General features: G+C 39.8%; 1 protein-coding gene across 12 annotated transcripts in view; it reads left to right on the top strand.

The window, feature by feature from the left end:
- The window catches only part of BBX (BBX high mobility group box domain containing), a 254,842-nt gene extending 240,572 nt beyond the window's left edge, over positions 1-14,270 (top strand). For 8 of the 12 annotated variants that reach the window (XM_072965768.1, XM_072965729.1, XM_072965742.1 and 5 more), the window contains 3 exons: positions 1,517-1,714; positions 3,725-3,902; positions 14,067-14,270. In XM_072965768.1, coding sequence (XP_072821869.1) covers positions 1,517-1,714; positions 3,725-3,902; positions 14,067-14,220 — 530 coding nt within the window. In that variant the 3' untranslated portion in view covers positions 14,221-14,270. Of the gene's footprint in view, positions 1-1,516; positions 1,715-3,724; positions 3,903-8,072; positions 8,269-14,066 lie in introns of those variants that run through there. The other 4 variants (XM_015249242.3, XM_006215912.4, XM_072965763.1 and 1 more) reach the window with 3 other exon arrangements.
- Positions 14,271-17,360: the final 3,090 nt, after the last annotated feature.

Raw genomic sequence — 17,360 nt, 5'->3', positions numbered from 1 at the left:
AGCCACAAATCATGGTATGATTTCTGCTTCAAATTCTTTCTCTTGATGTAAGTGATATTATCTCCCACTTGTTTGGGAATGGGAAGCCCAGAATCAAACTCTTAAGGGCAAAAAATCTTACTAATTCATAGCCTCCTTTCTGAAGGATGTACCTAAACCCATTAGGGAGCTAGTTTAAATTTTTAAATGAAACCTATGCAAGTGTTTATACCAGTAAGTGCATTTTTTTTTCACACCCTTGGTTATTTTTGCTCTGTTCTTTTCCTCTTCTTTTAGCTTTTTTTGTCTCCTACATTACATATATTGTCTTACTTCCAATGTCTACCTTCATATCCACCTTCTGATAAGCACCTCTAGGTATCCTCCTGGTACAGTTTGCACAGAATTGGTCATATCAGACTTTGATTTCCTGAACCACACTCCCCTTTTCTCTATCAAAAACAATTTCTCTGGCTGTCTTAAGAGATTGGATAGTTAAAAAATGGAAAGACATCTCTTTTCCCTACCCAAAAGCCGTTAGGTGACTGGAATAAAAACAGTCCCAATCAGGAAACTTGACTACAAGTATATACTCTTAAATGCTTAATCTATATATTTCTGCATATTCTTATCTTAAGAGGGAAGAGAGGGAGGGGCAAACTCGTAAGGAAAAGAGTGTGTAAGAAGAGACACAGCATTCCTGACTCGTTTGAACCGGGAGCAAAGTCTTTGGTGGCAAGTGTATCCCTTACTCTTGACACAGTGACTAACAGGATACAATCCTGTGCTATTGAGTGGTTTGCTGGTATTACCATTAGAATTAGAGTACCTAAAACTAACCTTTCCAGGAGCCCTGCCCTGCTGACATGTGGTACTTCATTAAATTATCTCTTAAAGCACATTCACCTGCTCCTAGAATTCAGCTGATGGTAGAGTCATTATATACTGGTTTCATCAGTGTTTGCCAGGTCTTTACTGAGCAGTCAGTATGCAGAAGAGGCCAGGCCTCCCCAACGGCTTCTTTTCTCATCAGTCCAACCTGGAAGTTGAAAGCAAATGTCCCAGTGATAACTGTAAATTTAAGAAGCGTGTACTTAATCTCAGTGGCCTCAGAAGAAGAGAACCTTCTTTTGTCATCCTCTCCAGACTAGCTGGTCAAAAGGATCTCAGACTGGGACCCTGACCACAGGCAGAAATTGTGGTCTCTTGGGACACAATTTATTCAGCTTTGCATACACTATCCTCTCTACCAACTTGCAAGATTACAAATACTTTGAAAATGTTACTCCAGTGGCCTCTTGGTTCAGTATTCTGTTGAAAGAGAGGGCATCATAATCCTCTGTATTTAATTCATCAAAGTAAATGTAAATAGATGTATTTGTTTAAAATTATGGGCAATGTTTTACTTCTTTTTTTTCCGTCAATACTTTGAAAACTCTTAAATGTAATTTAGATGGGTCAGACATGTAAAATGTTTCCTTCCAAGAGCAATGTTGGTGCCTTGTGTTAACTATGTATATGGTTTGTCCTATTTCAGCCATATTTTCAGAAGACAAAAACACCACAGAGCCTGCTTGTAAGGTTAAAAATGCCCCATCCATTTACAACACTCCAGAGCCAACAGCAATGCAAGAACCCTTGGTGGGCAGCCAAAAGAGAAAAGCAAGGAAAACCAAGATCACACACCTTGTCAGGACAGCAGATGGCCGGGTATCACCAGCAGGAGGTACTTTGGGTAAGATGAGGGCACAGTAGACAGGTTACCAGAGCAAGCAGCTGGCCATAAATGACTGTGAACCACCTGTGGGTCCTCACTGAAAAATGCGTCCGTTCTGTGGGTTTGGTCACAGTAACATTGTCTCTCTCTGGGTCTCCTCAAGAATTGGTTTTCTCCAGACTCCTAAGTGTACATGTTTTAGTCTGTATTTTAAAATCATAACTCTTTTTCCCAAGAGCTTATCTGGAATTCCTGGAAAGGAAAGGAAAATTTTAAGGCTCTCGGCAACTCCTTCCCTTTCTCAGCATGCCCAAAAACAGTCTTGATCTAGTAAATTTCCGAAGATCCGAGACTAAAAGTACTGGACGAATTTGTCTTTCTCTATGGCTCACTGTTCAGGTCACCACAAGCCAGATCATCTGGTATTCAAACCAGTGAATTGACCTGAGGAAGCACCCCGTACTTCCTGTTGTGCTGATTCAGACCACGGGGGGTGCCTGAGGGTGCTTCTGAATTTCTTAGTTCTCTGGGCTAATCCTTAACCAAACATCACCTTACAGTGAATGTCTCCATTTCCATTTGTGGCCTGTGGTCTGTTTGCTGTTCTGGGGCCTTCTGTGGAACGGCCTGCGTGGCCCTGGTTAAGGAGTGGTGTCAGAGAGTGATACCGGGCACCCCCCGCTCCAATATTATGGTGCTGCACCAATGGCATTAGTGGTCCTAGCTATTTCCTTTCTGCCTTTCAGCACCTCCAGCATCTCATTCTATCTGCCCTGAAGGAAGTATTCCTTCCCCTTAGCCTAATCTGGTTTCCAGAAAAAGGTCAAATGTCCATAATGACTTTTATAAATAGGGAAAAAAAGTGTGTAAGTGAATGATTTTTGAGAGTGATATTTATAAATATCTGATTTAGGTTAATCTCATTATTCCTGGAGACTCATTGTATACTGAGAGAGAAGTCAGTTAGTGAATTCTGGGCACTTGTGTTTTGCATATGTAGATTGTTAGAACCTCAAAGCATATTAAATACCCCCCGTTTTGCCCTGTCACGTAAGAGGTGAAGCTCAAAGAGTTAGTTAGAATCTTGTTTATAAAACAGCAGCCTACTAAGTGGGATGAGGACCGGAATCTAGTTCTCCTGATGTTCAGTCCAGCAGACGCTTGTCTCCTTCCCTTTCCACTTGGGATTCTGTTGTGACTTTCATATTATGTAAATTGTTGTAGCCTCATGTTTGCTTGTAGGAGTGGAAGATTTTCGAAAACATTCCCTTTTATGTTGAAAAGCACATAGCATTTTCATGCTCTGTGTGACATTTACAGCATTTTATCAATTTCCATAGTTAAAATGTTTTTAAAACCATGGTAAAGATTCCTCCTCCTTTGTAACAGCTGCATGATAAAGAAGGTGTACTCAGGTGTACTCATTTCTAACAGATGTATTGGCATTACATTTCAGCCACCTCTTCATAAATACCAGAGAGCCCTTGTCTTCCTTTCAGTGGGTCTTCAGAACAAAAATAACAGTTTAGGATCTCAGAGGGATAGATAAGCTCCTTGGGATTCGTGTAGGCCATCCTAGTATGGGTAACACAGCGTACCCAATGTCCCAGGTGCCATGGTGGGACATGCGGCGGCTTCATCAGAAGAGTTTGGTCAGTTGAGTTTTTAAGTGCCCTTGTGCAGCATCCACAGGCCCCTCTGCAGAAGTCCCTGGGGTTTTATTTTGTCCAAGGCCTGTTTTTCCCTCTCACTCCAACACTGACCTACTCTGACCTTGGATGAAACACGGTGCTTCTGCCCAGCGTCAGGGCTCAGTGCTGCCCATAGTTGCAATTGAGCATAATAAAAGAGTTTTATTTCTGTGGAAGGAAAGATTCTGTAAAAGCCTTAATATTGGGTGGATGACAAAAGCGAACAGTAAAGCATATTAGATCATTTCACATTGTCTGGCACTGAGTTTTCTCCGTGTCCCTTCTCCGGGGAGAACAGAGCGAGCCTCTCTCATGATGAATTTTCCTTTCGTCACAGATGACAAACCAAAGGAACAACTGCAGAGGAGTCTCCCTAAAGTTACCGAGACAGGCTGCAGTGACGAATGCTCACACCACGCGGAGACGCGGAGCAGCACCCCAGAGATGCCAGCCGTGTCCGCCTTCTTCAGCCTGGCGGCGCTGGCGGAGGTGGCCGCCATGGAAAATGTGCACAGGTTAGCGGTGGAGAACCTCTCCGGTGCCGGGCACCCCGTGCAGCTTCGCCCCTTTCACGGAACAGGGGTGGAGACACTGACATGGAAACCCGAATCGTCCTCTCTGACGTGATTTGTGGTATTGTTCACAATGTACTGGGTTCACGAGACTTGGTTCAGGAGCAGTTTTGTTTATGAGATGTCACCCAAGCGTGTATACTGTTCAGCAGTGTGGAGAAATACAGGGGAATCCAGCCAGCCCGGTGTTTCACTGTGACTGTAGTGGCTAAGCTTCCTTTCTAGAAGAAATCTGAGAGAGCAGAGAAGCTGCGTTATCTAATCATCATGCATGAGCTTTAGAGTTAGGACTCAGACCTGGGTTTGAGTCCTACTTCTGCCACCTGTGGACAGTAAAGCCTTGAGCAAGATCATTCACTTCTCTACCATCTGTTTTTTTCTTCGGTAAAATGGCTTTAAGAGGTTATCGTTCCACAGAGATGTTGTATAGAATCAATCTAATGTCCCAGTACCAGCATGTTGGAACTAACCCCCGTTGAGGGTGGTGTTGGTGGCAGTGGTGGTACTAGTGGAAGAAAACAGTGTGATTCAGGAAGAAGCATCTCAGCATCTGACTCACTGCAAGGAGGCGGCCTGGATTTTTCCTCCTCTGTCTCCTGTGTTTGCCGCAAAGTAATTTATTTCCTTGGGCCTCAGTTTCCTCCTCTTCCATTTAGCATAATGATATCCCTAAAGAATCATCAAGTTGTAAGGATCAGATGAGATCACAGAGGTGCAAGCCCTTTGAATTCAGTAAAGTTCGACAGAAAGTATATTAAGTTCTAAGTATGTAATTGGGTGTTCAGCTACGTAATGGATCCTTTGGGAAGGTTAAAAAAAAAGCATTTCGGGTATTTCATAATTTTATTCAAAGTGGAATACCCACAGGTGCACTCCTCTTTTAGATTTTTCAGTCTTCAGTGTACAAAAGAACTTGAAGTCTAGCCCAACTTGTCTACCGACCTGTCAGGCCCCATTCTTCACATCCAGGGTTAGGAGGCCCCGACGTGAGCTTTGTTTGCCTCTTGCTCTTTACCTGTCGTATTACAGTTCTAGTGCTTCCTTACAAATAGCCTCTAGAAATTTCCAGGAAGTCAAATTCCTTTTCATGTGTACAGTGACATTGCCTAATAGCAAGTGAATGCTGACAGACATGGTTAAAACCTGCTCCAGTCTCCGAGGGAGATAATATGCAGACACTTCTCCACTCGTGGGGTTTTACAGCCGAGTACAGAGGACAAACTCATAATGCTTGTAGAAAGAAATACATGCCTGAGTGTTATTAGGTGCCCTCGTAAATTGTCGAAACAAGAGATCACATACGAATTCAGAGGGGGTCGTAATTCAGGGCTCAGAAAGGTCTGCCACACCATCACCCTTGCTGCTACCAGCCTCCCTTTCTGAGCATGACTGGTCATGCCTCTGCTCTGTAACCAGCTCCCCTTCTGTGACTTCCAGCTGCAGTAGCAGAAAGCCTCAACAGACTTTCCTGCCCTGTCACCACCTCCTTTCTCCCTGCCCTGCAGTCACATAGAATCGCTTACTCCCATCCAGATAAGGCCGCTTCTTGCCTTTGTATGTCCCCCTCTTAGATGAACTGCTGCTGCTCCTTCAGCTCTGTCTCGTCCTTTGTCCTCTTCTCTCTCTTCCCCCGAAGTCCTGCACACTCCTGTGCACACTCTTCCTCCAGCTGCCACATTGCGTTGCAGTTAATTGTTGATACGTCCGTCTCCCCCAGTACGTTTTGAAAGCAAAGCACTGGTTTCATTCTTCATGCACCCAGCTTCCTCAGTTCCTGCTACATCCATGGATAAATGAACAAATGAGTGGGTGAATGAGTAAGTAAGAAGTTCTTGGGTATGACTGCCTAAGTTAGCTAGCAGGCATAGAAAAAATGGTGTGAGTAAAGGTTCTTCTTTTTTAACATCTCCCATTAGAAAGAATAATACTGCGTATTAGAATTTTACTATCAACCTAACAAATGGTTAGTGTTCTTAACATCTAGAAAGACAGTTTCCCCTGGAGAATCTCAGTTGTAATGTTAGCCCTTACCCGTTAAAGCAGAGCTGCCAGCCCTCCCTCCCCCCATAGGCTTAATGTAATTGTAGCTGGGTTGCACATCTGTTAATCATTGCTTAGGCATTGCTTGGTTCCTAATTTAGAGGGTGGTCAGCAGAGTTAGAAGTAGACAATGTACTACCTGCATTCTTGACAGAAGAAATCTTAACATTAGGTTCAGAAACTCAAAATAGGAAGTCATTTTTACAAAATGCAGGAAATAGGAAATTGGAGTAAACCTTTGTTGAGAGCCTGTTTATTTACTAGGGGTTTTATGAGGAGGAAAGCTCATTAAACTAACTCTTAAAAATCAACCCTGCCAAATGTCTCTTTTTAGTTCCATTTTAATGATGGTACAGGTGGTTAGTTATCTTGCCAAGAACAGACAGCTAAACTGAGTCAAGATCGGACTCCAAGTCTTTGAACACCAGTGTCATTGCCTTTGCTCTAATGTGCTGCTTAACAAGCGTCATCATGTCAGAGAGAGTCATGACGAATCCCACCTGCCCTTCCACTGGGAGGTGGAACCATCAGCTGGTTGCAGCCACATCATGCTCCTACCTTCTTTTCTTTTTCCGCTGAGTAAGCTTTCACCCCAGTTTCTCTCTCTCCCTCTTGCTCTCTTTTTAACATGGTACTTTACGTCTTTTCTTCCCCTATGTTTCCTTTTCCAATACTTACTAAAAGTTTTCTGGCTTTGTGTAATATTGTTACATACTCAATCTTAAAAGTGAAGAATAGCACTTTACTTTCATCTTTCTTGAGCAAAGAGTTGCACATATTGAACAGTTGGTTCTTACAGCATCCCCACATGAATAGACAGATTAATCCAGAGGTTTGATTAAAACACATGTTTTGTTTTTCTAAATTCCTTAATATCTTAAGCCAAGTGATTATTGGATCACCATATGTTGTAATTTATCTATATTTTTTTCTTTCTTGTGCATCAAGGGAAGGAAACTTAGATATAGATACGGGGCAGACACAATTTGAATTTTAAAATAACTCCTTTTCCTTCACATAATCTGAAGAAGGTACTGTATTGAAACGTCAGACTGGTAAAGACATTGCTGCTGTCTTCCTTATTGTCAGCACAGTGCTGTGGCCTGCAGACCACCATAGGCCAGAGTGTGCATTGCTGAAGCTTGGTAAGCCTGTTAGAAAATGGCAAGGAGGTGCCCAATCATCTTTCTAGAATGAGAAGCTCTATAGAACCTATCAAGAAGTTTTCTTATAACCGTGAAGTAAGCCATATTTTTTTCTACTCATTAAACAAAAATTCTGAATGAAAAATAAGCTGTATTTGGTATAGGTCCAGACCAAACGATAAGCATTTCCATGAAGTTTTTAATCTTCTCTGGAGTTCTCTCTCTGTATGTGTTGATTTTGGCCCAAGTTGACTGGATTTTCTCACACACTCGGAGCTGGTACCTGCCTTCTTCCCTCTACACTCTTTCTCCAGATGCCTGTGAGACTTTTCTTTAGTTAGGAGGGTTTCACTGCTTTTATTCTTTTTTTTTTTTTTTTTTCAGTCACAGTTCACCTCTCTTTCTCTGCAGAGGCCATTGCTTTTGTTGGCCTTAGGTTTGGAAATTGGGTTTATTATTACATAGCTCAAGAAATGAACCTGAAGGTTATCAATTAGTATAGGAGAGTCTTCCCCTTGGTCAAGTCAAGGAAGGGAACCTGTCATTTTTTATTATCAGTAGAGCCAAAGGAAGATTGTTGTCTTAGAACCGTAGCCCTTGACTGAGAGTTTCCTACTTCTTAGAGAATTTACCCGAATCTATTCGTTCTTAGGTTTTGTCTCTACAAAATGGAGGTGGTGGTTTAGGGGCAGAGTATTTTATTGAGTTGTGTGAGAGGAATTGAGATAAGAAATCCTTAAAAAAGAAACATAGGGAAGCTTTAAGAATAAGAAGAGTTTTAATTAAACGGCATAAGCAGTCAGTCAGCAGTAGCTGTTAAACAAGAATATTGGGAAGCTTTTGTTGGTCATTCGTCTTCCTCTCCTGTTTCTGATCACATACTCTGAATAAGTGCTTTCTGTCTTTGTTTCTTCTTCTTCTTTTACAGAGGTCAGAGGTCAACTCCGCTCACCCATGACGGACAGCCAAAAGAAATGCCACAGGCTCCTGTACTTATTTCCTGCGCTGACCAGTGAAGCGCCCTTTAATTGTAAAACCTTGTGCTTTACCTACTACCCTAGCCTTGTCTTTACCGAGGGATGCTAGTGAGTCCATGTGGTGGAAAATACAGACTGCAAACAAGTGCTTGTTGCCCTACACGGCCCAGATTGACTTGAAGCAGAAGTTGGCGTCCTGGGCCAGTTTGTTCTTTCAAAACCCAGAGTCTTTGAGGGTGATGTTGTCTGTCTGATAATGAGCAGAAACGGGATGATCCTAGAGCTTGCTTTCTATTGAAGGCTTTTGATGGTAACAGGTGGTAACTTGGTAAGGGGCTGCCTTTACTGTAGCTCATCCAGCATCTCTTTTACCAACCAGAGAGTGTGAAACTAGTTTCGTATATTACCTAGTTATTCTTTCAAAACAAAAACAAAAACAAACAAAAAAACAAAAACAAAAACTGACGCACTGCACTAGTTATTATTAGATATTCTTAGTCTTTTTTTGTACATGGAGATTTAAGTTCTAAGATGGTTTATATAATAGGTTATACCTACATTTATATTGTAGAATAATATTAAAAAGCTTGTTCCGGACTCCCAAGCAGCACGGGCAGGCAGATGTACCATTGTTAGCGGTGTATGCTCGGCCTCGTGGTCCATATATTCTGCACTTTTATATTTGCCACCAGAGTGGTAGTTTGCTGGCAAAAGAGAGAGAGAGAGAGAGAGAGAGAGAGAGAGAGAGAGAGAGAGAGAGATGGAGGGAAAAAAAATTAAAATTCTTACAAGCTGAATTTTTTTCTTAGCCTTGAGTGACCAAGAAGAATTTGCTTGGGGCAAATTGTGGCAAATATTTTCCCAGACAGGGGAAGAGTCCTGCAGATTACTGATGTTTTCATGCCTTGAGGATTCTTTTTATTTTTACACAAGGGTCTGAGTGACCAATGGATCGTTCATACAAACAAACAAACAAACAAAAAAGAAAAATATTATTCAGAAGTGACCTTAGTATTACTTCACTATTCTGAACACATTGAAGACACTCACTTCATGTGGACTTTGACCTACAGACCTTTTACATCCATCCCAGACAGACTGGACGGGTAGCAATTGCTATGCACAGCCTAATTGGCACTGCAGGTTTTTAGAGCCATTTTGCATTTTTGTTGTTAAGGAGATATTGAGTAAATGATGAGGGAGGTATGCCTGACCAGAGTGGGACTCTCAGTCATAGATCCACCTGCAAGTTTGTTTCTTTTTTGTGTTTTGTTGCTTTTGAGCATAAAACCAACCATACATATGCCAGTGCCAAGTGGATTAACTGGCTTTAGAACATTCAGCATATTGACTCAACCACCTGATGTTCACAGTGTCTTGTTTCTTAGCAACGGATGCAAAGTGATAAATCAAAATTAGTCGGAGGCTACAGATTTTACAGGGTATTTGTTCCATAGCACAAAGTATTTCCCCACTCTTGCATCACAGCACAAACTACCAAATTTTCATTATTGGATTCCAGCAATAATTTTTATTGGTTTTCAAACTGGCAGAATTTTGATAGTGATAGTTCGAGTTTGAAGCTTTTGAATTAGATCCCTAAATGGTGACAGTTTACAAGGTTTTATCTAGCTTTCTTATTTATACTTGACTGAATTATAATGTTGATTTTTTTTTCTAATCGTAATTTGACCTAATAGCCATACGAAAAATGACTCTATTAGTGCTGACTAGGTTTAGCTTTTCACGGTTGTAGATACTACTTCAGTTTCGGTGCTGGAAAAATAGGTACAACATACTAACAAAATTGAAAAAGAATATAGAGATTTTTTTTTTCAAAGCAGATAAAGAGGACAGCAAGGCATTAGAATTGTGTCCTCAAAAATGCATATTCATTATGGGCGTGGAGGAGGAAGGAATTAGTAAGCAAGGTTAATCAGAGGTTCAAGGTTAGCCCCATTCACATAGAAATAAATCAGGTGAGCAGCCCCAGATTTTAGTGTAATATTTTTACTATGATGCTGTTTTACTAATATTTTCTAAATTTCAAAACACAAAGTGTATGTTTGAAAATTGCCGGGTCCCAATGTTGGTGGCTGTTGGAGTTTTTGGACCACTTGCTAGTAGTGATTTAAAAATTATTAGCTAAAATCCAAAAAAGAAAATTAAAAATCAACAGCAGAAATTGTTTGGTGCAGAACATGCACCTTGACAATGGTACTAACTTGTTATTCTCTAGAACACGTTAGAATAGATCTATTTTTGCCAGAGCACCCTCCTTCAGTCCTCCGATTACATTTCACTAGAGTTCCTTAAGAGATTGCTGTATATTCATGGGACCTTTTTTAAAAAGAAGCAAAACAAAAGATTACTTTTTTCTATGTGATTAATATATCTTACTTGATCTGCTTTTCCTAAACCTCAGTGGCTTTTCCCTTAGGCGGGGAGGGGGGTAGTGGGAGGGCAACTTACTGGATATGACTGTTTTCAGATACTTAAAAAAAAAAAACCTTTTTGTAGAAATGCTTAATTTTTAAGCGGTTAGGCACTGAGAGTAGCAGAAATCCTGCAAAGCTTTATAGTCCTTTAGACACTTGCCTTGTTGTTTCTCTGAGTGAAGTCTTGGTTTCAATAATAGTGCTTTTCTCATGCCCTGAATCCGCTGGAAAGGGGTGTTGGTATTTTCAGGTAACAACATTTGTTAGCACAAATATTTCAGATCAACATGTAGTGCCCCCCCCATTTGTCATTTTCATTTCACTTCTCTCATTCTTTTTATTTTGGAAAATCATATTGCTATGGTGTGTACCTTAATCTGCCAGCAAACACCATCCACACTAACATTTGTCCCACAAACATCCTCAAGAGAAAAAGTTGTTGCACCTTATGTATATCTCAAGCAAACCAAAATATGATGCTCTTCTGCTTTGTTTTATTCTAAATTGTTGTATCATATCTTTCTGAAACCATTCTGAATCTAGTTGAAATTATCAATATTTATGCTTTTAACCTTAATTTCTGGATTCAAACCTGTATATAAATCTTTTGAAAAAGTTTGTCCTAGCCCTTCTCTGTGATGCTGGAAGCGGATGATTTAGTCTCAGATGGAGACGCAGTACTGTTCCAGTTTTCTTTAGCCTTTTATTTATTTAGTTATTCTGGGTATTTTCCTATGTAATTTTGAAGTGTGTAGAGTATATTATAGTAACTGAAGCTGCAGCTCTAAGAAGCTGAGTGAAAGAAAAAAAATACTGTAAGACATCCTTTTTAAGTTTTTATTTGTTTGGGTAACTGTAATGAGATCAGGAAAAGGAAAAATGTCCCACAGCCACATTGAAGATACAGGTTCCTATCCCCAAATTAGGTTAGTTCCCAGATTTTAGATCAAAATTGTTAATTCATTAAAGCCCTTGTTAGAGGATATATCATATGGTTGTAATTCCGACAGTCTTTCTCCCACAAACATCAGACGTATATTTATTTAATTCTGTCAGGTGAGCTTTCTACCAGTGCCCCCTCAAAACCATCCCGAGATCATTCCCACGGTGTCACTGTTACTCTAGTTTCCGCCATTAAAACTGCTGCAGAGTAAAAAAGTAATGAAACACTATGAACAAAAAGGAGCATCTGAACTGCTCTGGTCGTATAGAATCCAACATGTGTAATCCCTGTCATTCTCTTATCAAGTCAGATGCTACTCTTCCTGAGTCATAGAAAATTTTGTTTGCACTCTGTAGTCTTTGGCTCATCGTATGGAAATGTTTGCACCTATGTAAAAATCTCAAGCAAATTATAAACCGATACAGAACTAGGAGTCAGCTGAAGAGTAAATATGACATGTTGTGTTTATACAGTGCCGGGGGCAGGGGTGGGGAATATCGAGTAACTCTGTTCCAAGTCTGGCATTTGGCATTAATGTGAAGCAGTGGGACCATGCTGCCTGCTAAACTACTGTATGAATCCTAAGTGTTCTGGAGACCAGCAGCTGGGGCTAGAGGCTGGAGGCCGGAGGCCAGCTTCTATACAACAAAGGGGAAGCGGAAGTCGTGCAAGGCCTGAGTCATCCTTTGTGAAGGGAAAGTCGGGGTGTACGTGATGCTGTGAGGAGGTTCACCTTTGATTGCACTGCTCCGCAGAGCCCTCAGAGAAGGCCAATTCTAATGGGCTACCTCGGCTTTAACAGTTAATTTCAGTGAGTCCTGTTTCAGAGGTTTGTCTTTTTTTTGCTTCTACCTTCAGTGCCACTGTTTTCCACTGCAGTGTTTTGACTTCACAAACCGCCTTCTCCAGAGAGAACAATGTATTGCTGAAAATGGGCAGTAGAAGCAAATGCTCTTATTGCATTTGACCTATAAAGTATTTCAGAGTGACTGCTAGGTGGGAATTAAAATTTAGCTTTCCCCACATAGGACCTTGTTTTGCACCTTATAAAGAGTGTACTAATTGTTAATTATATGTTGCTTTTATTTATACAAGCATTCCCAAAGACTTAGATTTGGATTTTGTTTTTATTTGAGTTTTGGGATTTTTTTTTAAAGTGTCTTATTTAGATTGACTAACACATACTTATAATAAAAAAAAAAACCAGTTGTTCAGTTCATCTTACCAGGTATGTCTGGTGACGTATTCGGGGTTTGATGGACTGCTCTACTTTCAGTTTGGAAGTGACGGCTAAGTTTATTATACCCAATATTAAATGACCTTGTCCTTTTCACTGGGGACATTATCTTCCTTACATTTCAGAGAAAAAGCAACAAAAGAGAGAACAATACAAATATATTTGACTCTCCTCATACACCTCCATCTGTTTGTACTACGCTTTCCTTAAAAAACATATGTATACATTCTCTTCACACATACAAAAAAAATTTCCTCTCCTGGCCAAATTTTACTTGTGGTGGTATGATTTATACTAGTAACTGAAAGAGGAAACCTTGTACTTAAAAGTTCAATGACCGCTGTTTTCTGTTGCTGTCAGTGGTCAAAACTAATCCTGCCCTTAAATTGATTTTTATGCACAGAACTAGTTATTGTGAACATTACTACTCCTTCCAAAGATTTTCTAATAACTTAGGCCAGAACTGGTTACTGAGTAACAAGGACCTAATTCAATGCCTCCACACCCTCCCACCCGCACTGCAAATCTTACCTCACAAGCTCTAACCTAAATCACAGAGGCGCATGCGTTTCATGGACTAGCAGTGACCTCCCTTTGCAGCCCCAGTGGGGCTGGTCACGAACCCCGACACCTCACATCAGTGCCTCGCTCATAGCGGCAGACCTGGGGTGGAGGAGGTTTGGGATTTGGAGCTCAGCAATGTTTTTCTCATTTCATTAGCACTAAACGAGTTTCTTGCTCTCAGGAATTTGTCAAAAAAGAATAAAAACCACCTGAGATTCCACATACCAGATTATGAACTTTTCTTGTAGGTTTGAATTGCTTACTTATCTGTCATAAATTAACCATAGCTTCCTTTGACCACCAGGTCTTAAGTCTGTTGACAGTTTTCAGCATGACCGAATCGCTCATTTTTTGCTTTCCGAAATTGGCTTGGTTCTCTTTAGAGTTGGTGTAAACATGCCATGTAATAAGTGATTTCCACTTAATGGTACAACAGAATTATTGCTTTCTTAGATGTATGTGTAGTAAAAGTCAATATACACATTTATATAATTTCTTTCTTCAAAATCTTATACTTAATTTGATATTTCTAAAAATTGCACATGTAAGTCATGTGTATAACATGCTAAAGTACTTTAACTGTGATCTTAAAACTGAATAAAAATATTTAATAAAAATTTGAAATATTTTAAAGATATTATTCAAATATATTTCTTTCTGGTTCACGCTACTGGCCATAGAGTATGTGCCTTCAATATACCATATTTGCTAAAAACAGTGGGGAAAATACTTTAATCAAAGTAAGACATTTCAACTATTTCAGAATGTGCAGTGATGGTCTCTCCAAAACTTTGCCTGAGAATCACCATTGTCTGAGCAGCTTCAGTTACTCTTCCCCAGTGTGCGGAGCGGAAATCAGACTGACGAAAGACATGGAGTCTGCTGTGCAGAAGGAGCGCTTCCATGGGAAAGTGTGATCTGAGCATACCATCTTTCCCCAAACTATAATAAAAGTACGGAAATAGTATCGTTAAGACTATAGTATAAACTCAGACCTCAAGTTTGCCGAGTATGATGTTCCAGAACCTTGGAATCTCGAATGTGTTATTTTAGCCTTTGGAATAGTACACAAGTGCGTGCCCGCATGCGCGCGTGCACACACACACACAGCATAGATACGTAGATAGTATAATTACATCACAGCCTTTGGAATTGCGCACACACATACACACTGTATAAATACATATATGGCATAATTACATCACAGCCTTTGCATTCAGACAGACTGGGCGCCAGAGCGTATAGCTCTATCTGTTTACTCCTGGGTTTTTTAACCTCTCTGAACTGTGTAGTGGTGGTTGATAACACCTCCTTAAATGATAAATGATGGTGGTGATAACACCTCCTTAACACCCCTGTGGGATGAAAAGAGAGTATGTATGAAAATACTGGCATAGGGCCTGCAATAGAAATGCTCATTAAATGGTAATTACTGACTTCATTATTTTTATTTCCACTATAAGGCTGGTATGTTAGTATATTAAAAAAAAATGGAAGTACAACTTCCTCTTCAAAATTAACTTGTAGGGGCCTGATGCCTTAGGGGTAAGCTGTTTCAGGAGATTTGATGATGTGGAAGACTCATTCATGGTAGGTTAAGTCCACATAGCTAACTCATACTTTGTATATGTAGCACTATAAGATTTTACTATAAAATCAGTCTGCCTAATGAATTACATCTTCTAATACTCCAGCACATTTCCTTTGAATTACTAAGGATACAGTGTGTTGTAGTGGGTAGGGTGGGCTCCTGCCAAAGGAAATAAATTCTGTTAGGGAAAAAGGTGACAGAAAATGCCAATGTGTGTGGTTTTATGGTCCTACATACACAGTTAACACCTGTCCTTTGGGGTAGAACATGAAATTTCTTAAAAGGAAAAAAATAAAATGGTTCTTATCTAAGTGAGCTAAATTAATACTACCGACACGATTCCGTACATACTGAACAAAGGTAAAATTGTTCATCAGAAACCTTTTCACCTTTTTGAAATTAAGGAAATTTTCAAATTATGGAAGGGTAGAGAGGCTAGCATACTGAACTCCAGGTAAACCTCACCCAGCTTCCGCAAGTATCTACATCTTAATTCCTGTTTCATCTGTATTTTACCCATTTTCCTCCGTTTCATCCCCTAACCCCAGATATGCATATCCCAGAAGTGTGATTTCATGTAAAAAAAACAAAAAACAAAATTCAATACACATTCCTCACAATTCCAAAAATATGTTTGTTTCTTGTCCAAAGTGAAAAACCTATGAGCCACAGTAGTACCGGAGTGAAGATCATTTGGAATTAGAAAACGCTGTTCAAATTTGATATCTCTGTATCTTCCCTTTTTTCATTTAAAGATTCCAAACAGATTTAAACTAGATCAAAGACATGCTTTTCTTAGCATGTTACTTATTTAGGTCTTGCTTTCTATGTTTTTTTTTTTTCTAGTTAATATCTAGCCCAAAGGCTGAAACTTGTATAACTTTATAGAAAACTTTATAAACTTGCTATGTCCTTCACACTTTTCCCTCCAACCGTGTTCCCCCTACATTTTCTCTCTCAGACTTGTACGAATGAAATCTGTTATTGTAGGGGAGAGGTAGAGACAAAATTTTTGAGTTCTGAAAGGCAGTTTGCGAAAGACTTAAAAAATCTGCAATCCTGGGTCAACAGGCCAGAAATTAAAGCATAAAATGAAATCCCTTGCTAGAAGAGAGAAAATGGTGACGCCTACTTGAAGGCTCATCTACTTGGAGATCCTCTACCCTAGGGAATTTCACAAAAGGTCATTTTGTCTCAGGATTGCGTACTGCAGTCAGAAGAGAAAATGTGGGGATTGAAAGTTTCTTGAGAATAAAGGGGCAGAAAGGGAAAGTTCATACAAACAGGTCTTTAAAGTTCAACGTCTAAAATTTAAAATGGTTTAAAAGCCAGCATGAAAATATTTCCGAGAAATATGCTCAAGTATAATTATTTTTTCTTGATTTTTTCTACTATCACTTATATCTGTGGTACTAATTATGAAAAACACATTAAACAGATACCAATTCACATCTTCCAGAAACAAAGAAATGAAAGCACTGAAAAAATATAAAAAAATATACTCAGTAGATACAAAAATAGGTAATAATTTGCCATCTATTTTGAAGCATTTGTTTGAAATACATTTAATAGAAAACCAATATTGATACAATTTTTTAAAAAATTTCCCTGCAAGATACATGATCTTTGAGATAAATACTGGAGAAACTTAGATGACCTTTTATAAAATTACTTTAAATTTTCATTTCTCCCATACTATATCTTGGCTTAGGTATTTACAGCAGTATATTAAAAACAAAAGTGAGATTCTGCACAAGTCCTCAAATATCTAAACCCTCCTTGTAAATAGAATATGAAGTATTTAACACACTGATGCTAGCCTCACCTGCATTAAACCTATATTGTTTATCAGTCAAAATCAAAACTGTATTGTAAGAACAAAGTGGCTTAAAAACAGTGCTTCAACCACTCCTCTGTTTTAAAACCCCTGAAAATTAGTTCACCTCACTTGCTTTGGCTCCAGAAGAGTTCTTCACCCAAACTACATGTCCATTAAAATGCTGTCATGCTCTTCCAACAATCCAATTGTTTCAGGGATCTGCGGTGGATGCCTGCAACTGGACCTGCCAAGTACCAACGAGTCCGTCTTCCGAGGGTATGTAGTCTCGTGGGGGCTGGAGCTGGTCCATTGAAATGCACTACAGATGAGACTGGGCATGGAAACCAGCGCCTGTCAGGAAGAAGCTACATATAAACTTGTGGAACTTGATAACCTAAATTTTGAAGAGTAAGAAAATGTTGCTGTTCTACTTATGAAGAATAAAATTCTTTAAATTTCTCGGATCTTCAAGGATGACAAAAATGCGATAAAAAGCCTTTGGGGGAAGACCCGTGATGCAGTGTCTGTTTCTTTTATATGTGTCCTGGGGTATGGAACTTTCCGGCTCTGCCGATTCCAGGACTGACGTGGTTAGACAGCACATCGGCTACAGCCTTGGAAGGATGGTCTAAGGCTACCTGAAACCA

This window comes from Vicugna pacos, chromosome 1, assembly GCF_048564905.1.
Source record: "Vicugna pacos chromosome 1, VicPac4, whole genome shotgun sequence".
Lineage (NCBI taxonomy): Eukaryota > Metazoa > Chordata > Mammalia > Artiodactyla > Camelidae > Vicugna > Vicugna pacos.
This window is presented reverse-complemented; position numbering and strand designations above follow the sequence as displayed.